The following is a 16,070-nucleotide window of genomic DNA, read 5'->3' on the forward strand; positions in this document are numbered from 1 at the left end:
TGTGTATGTGTGTGTGTGTGTAACTGTGTTAGTCTTATTATCTGTGTTAGTTAACATCACCGCCACACCTTGACAACCGGTTCGGCCAAAGTACCAGTCTTGAAAAAAAAAAAAAAAAACCCTTTAAAGTGTTGATCTAGCACAACGCCAGTGCAATGACCGATACAAATAGAGGAAAAATGATAAAAAAAAAAAAGTTTGCTTAGTAGAAATGGGAATCTTTCAATAAATCGGTATTTTTCAATGGCTTTTCTTTAGCTGTTCCCTTTGTATAACTTTTCCCTTTATTGTTACTCAAAATTCCAGATATTTTTTTTTATTTCTTTCCCTACTCTAGCTTTTGTTTCTTATTTTTTTTTCTTTTTTGTTGTTGTTCTTGTTTTCTTTTGGTCTAGAGGAGATCAGGTTGTGTCCATTGCTTTCACAGACACTCCGAATAGAACGATATCGATGCTGTCAAAGCCCCGCTGAAACTCATCCAAGCTGACTGCTTCCGAAAATGCATGTGCATAAAGGAGGAGTTAAATTCGATAGGCTGACCCTTTGTGCGGGAGAGACTAGACGTAGTGATTAGTATGAGGTAATGAAAAAAGGAGTGAGAGAGAGGAGAATGCTTCAGTGGAGGTGGCTTGAGATCATACAGCTCCTTGGAACAGAGGCTACTGCAGCCATGATAGAAAGAGAAAGTAGGAGAAAGAGAGAGAGGGGGGGAGAGAAACAGAGAAAGGAAAAGAGAAAGAGAGAGAGAGGGAAAGAGAGAGAGAGAGAGAGAGAGAGAGAGAAAGAGAGAGAGAAGGAAAGAGAAAGAGAAATACAGAGATGGAGAGAGAAAGAGAGAGAGAGAGAGAGAGGTGGGAGATAGACATAGAGGCAGGCAGAAAATAGATAGAGAGAAAGAAAGGAAGTAAGAATGAACAGAAAAGGTGAAGATACACCAATTGAATAACTGGATCCATCCAGAGGCAAGGACTGGAGCGAGCTGTTAGAGGAAAATGGAGGAGACATTGTTAGAGCCGGTGCCTTGATAGAGTGAAGTGACCAAAGGGACTTTCATACACATAAGTTAATACTGGTGATCCCAGTGAAATGTTAAGGAATTCTTTTGAAGGAGGTTTATCTAGTATGGTGTTGGAGGCTATGTGACCAGCAAATATATACAGCACATAAGGAACATTACCCACCTTTCAAACTGCACGGCTCTTACCCAACCCCACAACTGCAAGATTATTAACTGAAATGCAAATGATGTCTCTATGCATTGCACACACCTCAAACTTTATTGCCTCAAAAACTGCAGCCGATGTTTTTCGATCCTTTACAAAACCCTTCTAATCCCCCACTTGTTAACCATGATGGTTCTGTGAACAGTACTCCACTGGAGAAAGCTTCTACATTTCCTGATACTTTATTTTATCGACCTTGAAAAGACTAAAAATAAAGTTAACGGAGGTGGGATTTTTATTCAGAACGTAAGCGATAGTAATATTTTGTAAAACACTCTAAAATTTCTGAAGATCGGCTGCTTAAATACAATTCCAGAATTGATATTACCAAAATTTGCAATCGTTATTTATTTAATATTTGTTTAGTTCAAGGTGGCGAGCTGGCAGAATCGTTAGCACTCATTTCGTCCGTCTCCACGTTCTAAGTTCAAATTTCCGCCAAGATCGACTTTGCTTTTCATCCTTTCAGGCGTCGATACAATAAGTACCAGTTGAACACTGAGGTCGATGTAATCAACTTACTCACTCTCCCAAAATTGCTGGCCTTGTGCCAAAATTTGAAATCGATATTACACAGAAGAAAATAAAAAATAAACAAGATTTAATCAATATAGTTTTTAATAATTCAGCTAAAAGATTGTGCATTATCAATTTAAAATAGAATGTAAATAGAATGAGTTAAAAAGGCCTTTTCGTGAAATATATGAGGGAATTCTGCTGTAGTAAAGAATCAGATCTAAAAAAAATGATGAATATTTCTGTGCTTGTCCACTTTTGTTTTTTTTTTAAAGACGTGCTGTATTCGTGAATTTCAAAGATGTCGTAAATTGATAGTGAGGAATAATGATATAAAGTTATAGTGAACAATATGTTTTAATATGGTGAAAAATATGCAAAAATACGTGCGTTGTTAGATAAAATATTTAAGGTACGTTGGTGCTATTTGGCCATCATAATCCGAATAAATTCTGAAATAAAGAAAGACAAAAATATCATTAAAATAAAATTAATAAACCTTCCCGAAAGATTTTCTTATATCAGCATCTCCTCATCTTTCTCCATTCTCTTTCTCTCACTTTATCTCTTATCCTTTCATTCTCCATCCCGCTTGGTATATTTCTGGATCTCTTTTTGGCTCTCAGCTTTCCCCATCACGCTTCTCTCTTCCTCTCTCTCTCTCTCTCTCTCTCTCTCTCTCTCTCTCTCTCTCTCTCCCTCTCTCTCTCTCCCCCTCTCCCCCCTCTCTCAGTCTCTGTCTCTCTCTCCCCCTCTCTCCCCCTCTCTTTCTCTCCTTCTCTCTCTCCCCCTCTCTTTCTCTCCTTCTCTCTCTCCCCCTCCCCCTCTCCCCCTCTCTCAGTCTCTGTCTCTATCTGTCTACCTGCCTGTCTATCTGCCTGCTGTCTGTCTGTCTGTCTGACTGTCTGCTGCCTGCTTGTCTGCCTGTTTGTTGCACCTTGTTTACCATTTTGTCCTTGTTCTTTTGCCACGTCATGTACCCAGTTATGTATCTATATGTACATGTAGATGAACGTATATACATACATGTACATATATATGCATATATTCATATATTGTTTATATATATGTATATATATATATATATATATATATATATATATATATATATATATATATATATATATATATATATATATATATATATATATATATAGATATCTATATATAATGTAAGATTTTTAGAAGCACAAACCTATGACACGCTTAAAATTAGACCAGGCTTCAAAAAAGAAGTACTGGGCTCGATTCATTTGACAAAAAACATCTTTCAAGGTGGTGCCCCAGCTTGTCCGTAGTCTAATGACTAAAACAAGTAAAACAAGACAATACAAATAACAGCGATATCCAAACATCTCATTCACTACCTAATGCCTAATTCGAACTCGCTTACCTTGATAGTTTATTTGGCCGTCACCGTCAACGTCGGCTTCTCTGATCATATCCGCCACCTCTTTGTCGCTGAGCTTTTCGCCTAAGGTCACCATGACGTGACGTAACTCACTAGCATCAATGAAACCATCATCGTCCTTGTCGAACACTTTGAAGGCGTCTGTCACTTCTTGCAGCTCGTTTGTTTCCGATTGACGTTTCGACATCATCGCCAGAAACTCGTTGAACTCTATGGTACCGTTACCTGTAGAAGAAAGAAAGAAGAGGAAGAAGGAAAGAAAAAAAGGGTAAATATATGTATGTGTATATTGGCATATATATCTATATATCTATATATATATCGTGTCCAAATAGCTGTGTGTGTGTGTATGTGTGTGTGTATTAGAATTTTGCTTAGGCATGGCGATACAAATAACTTGGTATTGGTACCCAAAATACATACGCTTCAGAATAAAGCGCAAACCGAGTACAGAGCGTAATAAGAAGTTAAATAAATGACAAAGTAATATCAAATTATGCAATGAACTGTATTAATTTACTTCCAAGCCCTATCTTTTAAACTCTGAAGAATCTATTAGGTGATGCACAAGCACTCATCTCTGAGTGTATCGCATCTTACAGCAGAAACAACTGAAGGCCAATGAAGTTCATTGCATAATTTCCAGTTCTTTGTCATTCATTTACTTTCACAAATGTGTGTGTGTGTGCGTGCGTGTGTGTGAGTGCGTTTGTGTGTGTGTGCTGTGTATTCACGAGTGCGGGTGCGTGTGCAATTGCATGTTTGTGTAGGTGTGTTTATACTAAAACTTCATTCCAAAAGATTCACGAAATTTGGATTTTTTAAGATTAAAAAAAAAAAAAAATAGTTAATAACTTCTAAGAAAGAAGTTCTTCAAATATTGTTGACTTTAATCTAATATCTTTTTGCAAACGCACACACACGCACGCACGCACGTACGCACAAATCCACACGCGCGCACAAACACACATGTCTTTATATATATGTATATTTCTATATACGTATATATATATATATATATATATATATATATATATATATATATATATATATATATATATATATATATATATATATATATATATATATATATATATATATATATATATACATATATATATATATATATTCATATATATATAATATGTAAATATGTATGTATAATATGCACACGCACACAAATATATATATGTATATGTGTATATATATAAGTGCGTGTGTACATGTTATATACACATGTATGCACACCTACATACATACATACATACATACATAATGCATACATACATGCATACATACATACATACATACGAGTCGGTGATGAAAAGTTCCTGGCTTGACGGGTATCACAAAAGGCATAATTGGAGGCCCAACCTTCCCAGTTCTTTTACAGGGTTTAGAAAAACTGAAGGACCACTGCAATAAGTGTGTGAATCTGAGAGGGGAATATGTTGAATACAATCATAATTAGCTGCTCATCTTGTATTTTCGTTTACTCCAAACCAGGAGCTCCTCTGCTCCACCTCGTACATATAAGTAAGTATGAAAAGCGAAGGAGACAGCGTGGAGTGGTTAACATGAATGGCGACAAATGATTAGTGTGATGGTAATGACGACTGTGGTTAATGTATTCATGAAAAAGAAAAAAAAAGTAATGGTTTCTGATTTAGGCACAAGGTCAGCAATTTTGAGAGGAAGGGTTTGGTGGGCACTATCGAACCCGATGCTAGACCAGCATCTATTTCATTGACCCTAGGGAGATGAATGTTCGTTTTGACCATGACGTGATTTGAACACAAAACGTACAAAAGTGAAAGAAATACCGCTAATACCGCGGTCTGATGATTTTGTCCGCTCACTATTTTTATAATAATTGTTTCTACTTTAGGCATAAGGCCTGAAATTTTAGGGGAGATGATTATTCGATGTCATCGACTCTAATACTCAAATGGTTTTTATTTTATCCAAATCGGAAGGAATGAAAGGCAAAGTTAACGCCTGAGGAATTTGAACTCAAAAGTTAATAATGAGCTCCGAAGAAATACCGCTCAGCAAAATTTGCTGAGGCTGACATTGCCTTACCGGAGATGTATCAATCGATGTAATTGACAGACCACATTCCCATAAAATTTCAGGCCTTGTATCTATACTTGAAAGAATTACACTCTGAAGCAATTCAGCATCTGATGAAGTTGAAGCTGCTGTGAATAGATCTGCTCGTAATCTTGCTGTTATATGATTTCCCCATCAAACTACAGACGTCAAACGCCAGCCACTTTGCTAACACATTGGCCAACTTAAGCTTTACTATGAACAGAGATGTAAGACGGAAATTAGCAATAATGTGAACTTATTTCACTTCTTTCTCAGCGTACAGCCATTTTCGACTTAATAGAATTTGTTATTTATCCGTTCTGCTGCTAGTTGCAGTAGACATTTCAGGCTTTTGCGATCAGATTTGGCATGTATACTCGAAGTTCGTATAGCAGACCATTCAGACAAAATGATCTGTCACTTACAACCAACCATATCTCAGTTGCTGTTCCTTTTCACAGTATTTCGCATCTTCCATCGAATCATAGCATGCTATTGAGTTGTTGCAAGTCCACCAATGCCTTCGGTTCACTGTTCACCCGAAGACTAAGGTATCAATATTTATTCCTCTGGAAAGCCGCACACATTTACGTCTGTTTGGAGTCAGTTGCAGTAGTTTGTCATGGTCCTTCAAAAGAAAATTGTAAATTTGTTTCTATATCACGCTCCTTCTGTGCGGGGTCACTGAATAATTTAAGAGCGCCAGTCTGAGCTCTGATTACAGAACCTTTGAATTTCACGTTAAGAAAATAGTCGAGGACTATTCTTGCATCTAACATTCAGTTCCTATCCTATGTTTTTCCGAATTGCCACTGCTTCCAATTCACTCCCTAGGCAGCTCACAAATATCACTTTTCAGTTGCTAGTTATTTGTTATATTCTATCAATTCCATAATCTCCATCTTCAGAGTACTCCATCGCTGGTGGTTAACAATGACCTTTATTTATTGCCGCTTAACTAATCCGCCAATCCCGTTGCAGTAGGCTTTGCACAGTTGGAACGACGCCTTCAACTTCTTGTAACCAGATCTCTGCTTATGTGTTTTATAGATTTCAGATAACGCGAGTGCGTGTATTATGTAAATTGTGGTCTCACTGATGGCTACTACATCTATGCCAGTGAACTGAGACCATCTAGAAAGTGACTCTACTTCTGAACTGACCCGGGGATCCGTGTATCCTCTTTTGAGTACAGTTGTTGATCGTAAGAATAGAAGTGAAAAATATCACTTACCTTACTACTGGAGAAGGGAATATAATCCTGTCTTCCCTGCTTGAGGGTTTTCTTGAAAGAACCCCTCCAAAAGATTCTTAATCACTCTGTTTTGGAACATATCCATGAGGACCTCTTTAGCAAAAATCTGCTCAGCAGTTTTAAAGATAAGGTTATAAAACTACCCTACTTTGTTTCATTCTGCATGTCTTGTAATGTATCTCATCATCTCACACTCGTTTCGTTTTTACAACAGTAAAGCTGATGAGAGATGGTTTTTATGTGCTTAGGTTGTTTGTGGTGTTGGTAGTGTTGGTTTTGCAGTTGAATTGCTGCTTCTTTTGGTATTTATGCTGTAATTGTGTTTTATGTATTTTTTTCTGTTATCGCTTTTGTTGTTGGTGCGGTTGGTTACTGATTTGGCTGTTGTTTTTATGGTGGTGGTGTTGGTAATACTGCCATCTGTATGTGTGTGTATGTGTGTATGTGTGTATGTGCGTGCGTGTGTGTGTGGGTGCTTGACATCGCATCTTCATGTATTTAGCTTATAGTGCTTTTCTCATTTGTCAAACATTTTTCTTTTCAGCCTGACGAACACCATTTTCCGAAAGGGATCTCGGAAACGTTTGAGGCTTGGAAGTGAATGGTGTATCTGCACCAGCGAGCGCGTTTGCATTTTGCTGTGCGTGAGGGTACTCACTGCAGGGAGATGTTGTTTGATAGTAGTGGTGAGCTCTGTTATTGTTGTTATTTGGAGATGTACCTTACAGGTGTTACTTCTATTGCTGTTGTAGCGGCGTGCCCAGTTTCTGTGGTATATATATATATATATATATATATATATATATATATATATATATATATATACATCTGTTGGCGAGGCGCGCTACAGACCTAGGCCAGGAACTTTCTGATACCACCTCATACTTTCAAAAGCAGATGCTTTAATTCATGTTGTTCTTGCTATCGATTAACCTGACCTTAGACCTAGTTCTGCAGATCTATGTTCAAATATGACCTGCATCCTCTGAACATAATCACATTTAAACATAAATCTATAGAATGAAGTTTATTTCTCAAATGTCGTGTATCAATAACTACATTATATAACATTATATGCAGTGAAGGCAGATGGCCTAGTGGTTAGGATATTGCACTCATGATCGCTAGATCGTGGGTTCAATTCCCGGACAGGGTGCTGCGTTGTGCTCTTGACCAAAACATTTCATTTCATGTTGCTCCAGTCGGCTCAGCTCTAAATGGGTAAACTTGTGACGGATTTGCAGATTAGCGTACGACGGTGAGATAGTGACTCACGAAAATTACTCGAACGGAAGTCTCGTGAACCATGTTTTGAATTCATTGTTCGAAAGGATAAATAGTACAACCAGTTCTCTGAATCCCGACTGGTTGGGATTAGTTGTTCAACCACGTCGAAGGATATAGCGTGTCCTTTTCAATATAGTTACGGGTGAGATTAGAAAAGATTAGGCTGATATTTTTAGTAGATCAAACGGTCACCAGAAGATCTCTTGTTGATTTGTGTGAAGTAGATAGGCAACAGTATCTATTAAAATGTTTGCGAAGGCAATAAAAGAAACATGTAATTCACTTCCATTTCCATACTAAAATCGAACTAAATAACCTTGGAAGAGTCATGAACGTCACATAATCTAGTTCTTTTCGTCATGAAAATTACGGGACCACCACAACACTCAAGTATAGCTCAAATCACCACGATACTACAGACATGTCTCACAGCAGCAGTGTATAGGTATAAACGTGGAAGTTAGTGTCATACCAGCGTTGAGAAACGAAACCGTAACCCTTTAGTTGAAAGAATTACCACGTAACAACATGGCTTTGCCTCAGCCTGATTTATTTGCATATATATTTATCACCGTGGAGGCGCGTGGCTGAGTGGTTAGGGTGTCAGCACCATGATCGTAAGATTGTGGTTTCGATTCCCGGACCGGGCGACGCGTTGTGTTCTTGAGCAAAACACTTCATTTCACGTTGCTCCAGTTCACTCAGCTGGCGAAAATGAGTAACACTGCGATGGTCTGGCGTCCCGTCCAGCTGGGGAACACATACGCCATTGAAACCGGAAACCGGCCCCATGAGCTTGGCTAGGCTTTAAAAGGGCACATTTATTTATTTATTTATATTTATCAACACAGACTGAGGAATATCAATATAGATTCAAATGTGATTTGATCATGTAACAACATGGCTTTGCCGCGACATGATTTATTTGTATGTATTTTTAGCACAACAGACTGAGGAATGTCAATATAGGTTCAAATGTGATTTGGTCTAAAAGAAGAAAAAATTATACAATCGATTTTCACTTTGGTAATGATAAATGTTCAGTGCATGAAAACATGGGAAGAGCTTTGGCTGAGTGGTTAAGAGTTTTGCTTTGCCTTCATGAGACCTCAGGCTTGATCCCGTTACATGGCATCACGTGCAAAATCCTGTTATCGAAGTTGCAGTCTGACCAAAGCCTTCTGCTTGAATCTAGGTAGACGTAAACTGACGAGGACTCTTTAAGTATAATCTGAAAATCTGTTCCTGTCACACTGGTTCTGCCTGAGGATTACATTGAGGGTACAAGTGTCACTGGAATACTCAACCATCCAAAGGATAATACAATGAGTTGACAGTTCAGCTGACGGAACCCTTATTTTTAAAACAAGTGGAAAATCTTTTAATTATTTATGCAGTCCTACAACCTGCTTCAATTCAATAGTCAATTGTCTGTTCTATATCATAACTAGTTGTCACTCAACAATCGAGTAAAGACTATCACACACGCACGCATACACACGCACACACCCAGGCACACAAAAACAAGCAAAGATACACAGATGCACATTCATTCATACATACATACATACATACATACGGACATATACATACACAATGATACCACGCATATGCACACTGATTCACAGAGTATACACTATGCTACAAGGCAAGGGAGACAATTTTATCAAGTAACATTTGATACTGAAACGAATTTTATGGGGGCTAAAGAAGTCATCTGAATAGCTTTATCAAAGGGAAGATCTGAACCTTACGTAGTTAAAAGGTAACAAATCATTAGACTAATATAGGGATAAAGGGGTCTTTGTTGCAAGCCACAAGATCCTACAGATCACTCAAAAATAAAGTTTCATTGTATGTCACCCATAAAATGGCCTCTCCCAGGTCGCTTGGTCCTGTAGAAATAAAAGCTACATCTTCAGTAATTTGCAGTTGATCGTCTTTAAAAAAAATGGCAAGAAACGTGTATATATATATATAGGATAATGTAATCTTAGATTCATTTAAACTTAAACGAATATATCACCATTTATGCGGCTGGTTACCATTATATAGAACGTTTATCATCATTGATTCCTTATATAAGAAGACAGACTTTTTATTTACGAGGAGGGAGAAAAGATTGTGTGATGTTGATGCATTTCTCAAGAAATTCATAGTGCGATTTACGATCGGTGATCGAAACTAGACCACAGATTCTGTCCGCTGTGATGATCAGTTTACAGTTTTTGCCGCAATGCTGTCATACTAACCGACATTTTACTGAGATGTCCCAAGAGTCCAGCTTTATATTCAAGCAATACTTGCTACGGTATTAGCTCTTTGCGCTAATACAAATAAGTTAAAAACGGAGAGAATTAATTAATTAAACATTTATTCTCGTATAAAAAAAAAGAAGAAAACAAACTTCTATTATGGTCGCTCTCTCTCTCCCCGACCGAATTAGTACTAGCTGTTAAGAATTATTTTCAGGCAGACATTAAATATTGTATTAGGAAAATGAAGCGTCCAAGTTAATTCTAATCAGGAGGGAAAAGAAATAAGCAAACTGTCAAAATGCTCTTTCGTATTCTAACCGATTTGCATTGTTATTTTACAAAAGGTGTCACAGTTATGGCGTCTAACATGAATATTGTAATAAAGTAAGGGGCAAGAGCGAGATGCTTAAGAACATAACGCCTGTTGTAATAGATGAAATTTGCTGAGTTCGCTATTAACTAAATCCACATTACTTGAAATCTAATACAATCACACTTAATACATGTTACACTGCGGCCCCGAGATGAAATGCCATACAATTACAAGCTAACCCGGAGGTCACTCGAGCTACTAGAAATAGTAACCAAATTTCTTTGTTTTATAAAGTGCAAAGAAAAAACATTGAATAATGAAATACTTGATAGTACTTGAAGTATGAGGTGTGAATCATGGACAAAAAAATTAGCTCAATTCATAATGACTGAAGGAGAGAGAGAGAGAGGGGGGGGGAGGAAGGAGAGTGTGGGACAGAGGGATAGAGCTAAATTCAATTAAAGAAAGTGTTACCGATACACACATATACATATTAATATATATGTGTGTATGTTGTTGTATTCCAAAAGCTATAATATTTAGCGTTTAATTTGACGAAAGCTGTTGTCAGCAGGCAATTTAGCTTAATGGTAGAGTATTCAGCCGGAAAATGAGGGTACGGGTTCGAATCCCGTGCCTGTTTGCTAGCAACTTTTTCCGTCTTATAAGGGTAAAATACCAAATCTTTCTAGCTATACTGCCATTCTTTTCTCCTTGTTTCTCTCCTTATTTTTTTCTATGTTCCTTTCAGTTGAAGAGCGTAGGCTCGAAACGTCAAAGACTTTCTCTATTCCCGAGCGTTAAACTAATACATCCATTTGTTATTTACACCACCTGTCTTTGTCTGTTGTTTTTTTCGTAAATTTTCCCATATATATATATATATATATATATATATATATATATATATATATATATATATATATATATATATATATATATATATATATATATATTGAAGGCGCGTGGTCAAGTGGTTAGGCTGTTGCAGTCATGTTCGCTAGATTGTGGGTTTGACTCCCTGACTGGACGGCGCGTTGTTCTTGAGCAAAACACTTCATTTCACAGTGCTCCAATCCTCCTTTCGATCAACAGGAAACGTTGGCCTGCTCACCTAGCCAGCGAGGTAGCGTCATTTGAATGCAAAAACGCATTGTGACCAGCGATGTGTAACAACATCTGATAGCCTGGTCGGTCAAGTGATATATATATATATATATATATATATATATATATATATATATATATATATATATATATGCATGTATGTTAGATGAGGTTCGACGAGATTCTACACCAATAGCTCTGTGTGTTGAATAGAATAGTCAAATTTCTCACATCAATCTCTTTATTGCTGCAGTCTTTTGAACGTCATCAAATTATGATACAACTTAAGAAAGTTGGCTCCACAATATGTAAGATGTCAAACAAGATTATAAAAGTCAGCTGGGAGGTACGTTCCAATTGATGGATATCAGAATGACAAAGACAGTGAATGAAGTAAAAACACTGCATGAAGTAAAAAGAAAGAGTGAGAGACTATTATGGAGCAGGAATTGAAATTACTAAAATGCTGGTCACCGTTTTCTTCCTGGTAAAATTATTTCCGCACCCCCAAAGAAATATATTCGTTTCATTTATACAATGCAAAATATTACTTGCTTGAATGAATTTGACAGGAGAAAAACATTGAAATGTTACACATACCCACACACATACGCAGATACATATATAGGTATATATGTATTTATATACTAATATTATACATACGTATGTATATATTCATATATTTTCACATGTATGTATATATTCATATATATCCACACACACACGCACACAAGCACATACGCACACACGCACGCACACACGCACACGCACACGCACACACGCGCACACACATAACGTTTCTGCTAACGTTCATTCCTTTCAGCAACAAAGCTTTTAAATGTAGATTTGAGTTATTTGCCTTGACTGTTTCCGTTGGTACATTCGGAAATATTTGAAGAAAACTTGTGATGATTTTTGGGGAAATTGGAGAAGAACAAATACGCTTTGTAGACTTTAACAAAATTACTACGATAAGGAGGGGAGATAATTAAAAAAGTTTTATATATTTCGAATAGAAATGTGCGTGCTTATAATAATCCCAGAGCATTTCTTTTCCAGTCGTAGAAAATAAGTTATAGTTGCACAACTTGAATTATTAGCTGTATATATAAGGAAACCATATCAAACACTCACCAATAAAGCTGAAGCCACATGCACATGCAGAAACAGAGTTACATGCTCAATAGATATATTTGGTAGCACAGAGTGCATAATTTACAAGGTTTAAATTATATACAATTCAGCCTGAAAGTGGAATGTATACGCCACATAGGCATGAGGAAGGGAGATTTAAACAAAGATTCTATAATTATACATGCTGGTATAGATATTTAGGGAGAAAGGAATATAACAAAATTTAGCCTATTACCTCTGGCATTTAAATGAAAAAAAATCAACGAAGTATCGAAGTACCTTACCATAATGGAAGCGGAAAACGTGATCTGTGTAGAGCAGTAAAAAGAAACATCTTCAAAATCCTACGCGAGCAAGGCCTGTGTTTAAATACGAGATTAGCAATATTTGAGATATTGCCATAAGTGGAGATGTACGACTGTATGATAAAGAACTGGAAAAGATTGAGAAGTACAAGCCATTAAAGATGAGATTGCACAAATGTGGGCAATGAAGAAAGTAACTGTCATTCCAAAAGTTGTAGGGACATTGAGAGGACTAACAACCAAGTTTGAGAAATTTGTTGGAGAAATTGGGATTGACATGAGAGTAGAACACGCTCAGACACCCGATTTATTGGGGACAGCTAGGATTTCGCAATTCCTACTTGGACAAGTATCGTGAAATAAGACTTTGAGAGATCTTTGGCAACAGGTTGTTGTCCGCTCTTACAGAATTAGCCGGAGCAATTGAAATCGAGTGCTCTGAGAAGTGAAACAATAACAATGATTACCATGATGATCATAATGATAATGTTAATAGTTATCTAAAGACTTCTTCCTGATTTAATAGTTAATATGTATTCACGAAATAACAGTGATTATTATTATTATTTAAGAACGTTCTGACACCTACATTTATTTATTCATTCATTCATTCATTAATCATTATACAAAATCCCGTATTTAATTACTTAATTGTTCAATAAACACTCACTTGAGAAAGTTATCTCTAACTTACTTGTATAATATCTATTTGTCTAACATTAACTAAAAAATTTAAAGAATTCTTCGAGATTTAATGGATCGATGATTCTTCGCTCAGTAATATTTCTAGCACAAGGACAAGGCTTAAAATTCTGCTGGTAGGAGACATTCTTTATTTGATGTCATCGGCTCAGGAAGGCTAAAATACAAGGTCGACTTCAGTAGATTTTCAACACAGAACGTAAACGGCCGTAACCAAATACAGCAAGGCATTTTTCCGACGTTCTAAAGTAGTCACTAAACAATAATAATAACAGTAATAACTATTTACTTAAGAATACTGCAATCCATTAATTGATATAATTATTTATGCGTCATTTAAAGAAACATATTATCCACTGTTCCCTTTAGAACGATCACGTCTATTTATGTACATATATATGCCATAATATTCTTTCCTTCTAATTTTGGTACAAAGCTAACAATTTTGAAGGAAGCCAATTACAACGACCCCAATAATTACTTGTTATTTATTTTATAGGCCTCGAAAGGATAAAAGGCGAAGTCAAATTCCAACGCCTGGACAAGAAAACTACTAACAACTAAGAACATTCACCACCCAAAAGCAGACGTTGATCGACTGTACCTACCTAGGAGTAATGGGAGAAGAGAAATGATGCAGGTAAAACTGTACTATAAGACCTCCATAATAGCAATGAACAAGTACTTATCCAGTGCAGAGGACTGGATGCTGCGGCTTTTGTGCAAACACGCAAGCAAAAAAAAAAAAAAAAAAATGACATTCTATTTGTCAAGGAAGCTTGCAATTTCGTAAGGGAACTCGGCAGTAACTTTGAATTAAATGAAGAACCTGAAACCACTGCCGCCAAACAAACAAAACGGATCAAACAGACTGCAAAAAAGAACTGGCAGAAACAAATTGAGTAGCGGTGGACCCAGAAGCCTCCGCATGGAGAGTATATACTTCGAAGTCGAAATGCTGATGTAGATCAAGCAACAACCCACCAGTGGCTGAGAAGCTCAGTGAAAGCAGAGACTGAAGGTTTCATATCGGTGGCACAAGATCAAAGCTTGCTTACCAAAAACTACCAGGCTAACGTTCTTCAAAACTGTTCTGACCCTAAATGTAGATTCTGCGATACATTTGATAAAACAATAGACCATCTCGTCTCAGGATGTCCTGTGCTGATACCAAACGAATTCAAAAATCACCATGATAGGGGAAGACAGTATTTACATAGGAACATATGTAAGGAAGACGGAGGAAAAAATCGCAAACAATCCACACATATAGCACACAATAAACTAGATACAATAATAAAAGAAAAAAAAAGACAAGCAAGAAAAGACAAGGAAGATACATGACTCTAAAGAAAAACAATCAATGTATTTCATAACAAACACAATTCTATGTCACTAAAACAATATGTAACACGCTTCTGAGGAATGTCGAGGTGTACCAGTTGGTACAGTAGAAACACGCATGAAACTGTTGAAAACACAAAAATAGTAACAATAATTGTTTCTCACTTTGATACAAGGACTAATGTAGAGAGGCACAACAAATACTACAAGACATTGTTTTAACGACTCTTTACTGATTCTGTCACTCTGTTGCCCTGTTATGATAATAATGGTTTCTGCATTGAGTACAAGGCCAAACATTTTGAAGAGAGGCTGCTAATCAATTATACTGATTCCAGAACTTGGCCAGTACTTTATTTTCTGGAGTCTGATGGGATAAAAGATAAAGTTGATCTCTGCAGATTTGAAATCAGGACGTGAAGAGCCAGAAAAAAATAACGCAATGTATTCTTTTTCGATGGTCTAATGACTGTACCAATCCCTCGACTAGTGATGGTAATAATGATTTAAAATTTTGGCGCAAGGCCAGCAATTTCCGGGGAGAGATAAGTCGATTAAATCGACCTCAATGTTCTACTGGTACTTACTTTATCGACCACGAAAGGATGAAAGGCAAATCCGGGTGAATCCGGGTGAATCCGGGTGAAACTTGAAATCAAAATGTAAAGAAGGATGAAATATTGCAAAGCAATTTTGCCCAGCGTGTCATCGATTCTGTTAGCTCGCCGCCTTATTGATGGTAATAATTCTGTCTAATAAGGCGGCGAGTTAGTAGAATCGTTAGCATGCGGGACAAAATGCTTAGCGGTATTTCGTCTGTCTTTATGTTCTGAGTTCAATACTGCTGAGGTCGCCCTTGCCTGGGGTCGATGAAATAAGTGCCAGTCAAATACTGGGATCGATGTAAATGACTAACCTTCCCCCACCCCAGATTTCGGGCCTTGCGTCTATAGTAAAAAGAATAAAAATATTACGTGAGTGAGCTGGCAGAGTCGTTTTCACGTCAGTGAAAATGCTTAATGGCATTTCTTCCGGTTTTATGTTCTGAGTTCAAATATCACCGAAATAGACTTTGTCTTCCATCCTTTCGGTGTCGTTAAAATAAAATACCAGCCAAGTAC

At 37.0% G+C, this 16,070-nt stretch overlaps 1 protein-coding gene across 1 annotated transcript in view; it reads right to left on the reverse strand.

Annotated features, from left to right (window-relative positions):
- Positions 1-1,823: 1,823 nt before the first annotated feature.
- LOC106881770 (neo-calmodulin) overlaps positions 1,824-16,070 on the reverse strand; it is a 101,770-nt gene continuing 87,523 nt past the window's right edge. The window contains exons 4-5 of the mRNA XM_089351412.1: positions 3,133-3,375; positions 1,824-2,191 (exon numbers count right to left, since the gene is read on the reverse strand). Coding sequence (XP_089207538.1) covers positions 2,163-2,191; positions 3,133-3,375 — 272 coding nt within the window. The 3' untranslated portion in view covers positions 1,824-2,162. The remainder of the gene's footprint in view (positions 2,192-3,132; positions 3,376-16,070) is intronic.

The sequence above is a fragment of the Octopus bimaculoides genome, chromosome 4, assembly GCF_046866305.1.
Source record: "Octopus bimaculoides isolate indiv1 chromosome 4, ASM4686630v1, whole genome shotgun sequence".
NCBI lineage: Eukaryota > Metazoa > Mollusca > Cephalopoda > Octopoda > Octopodidae > Octopus > Octopus bimaculoides.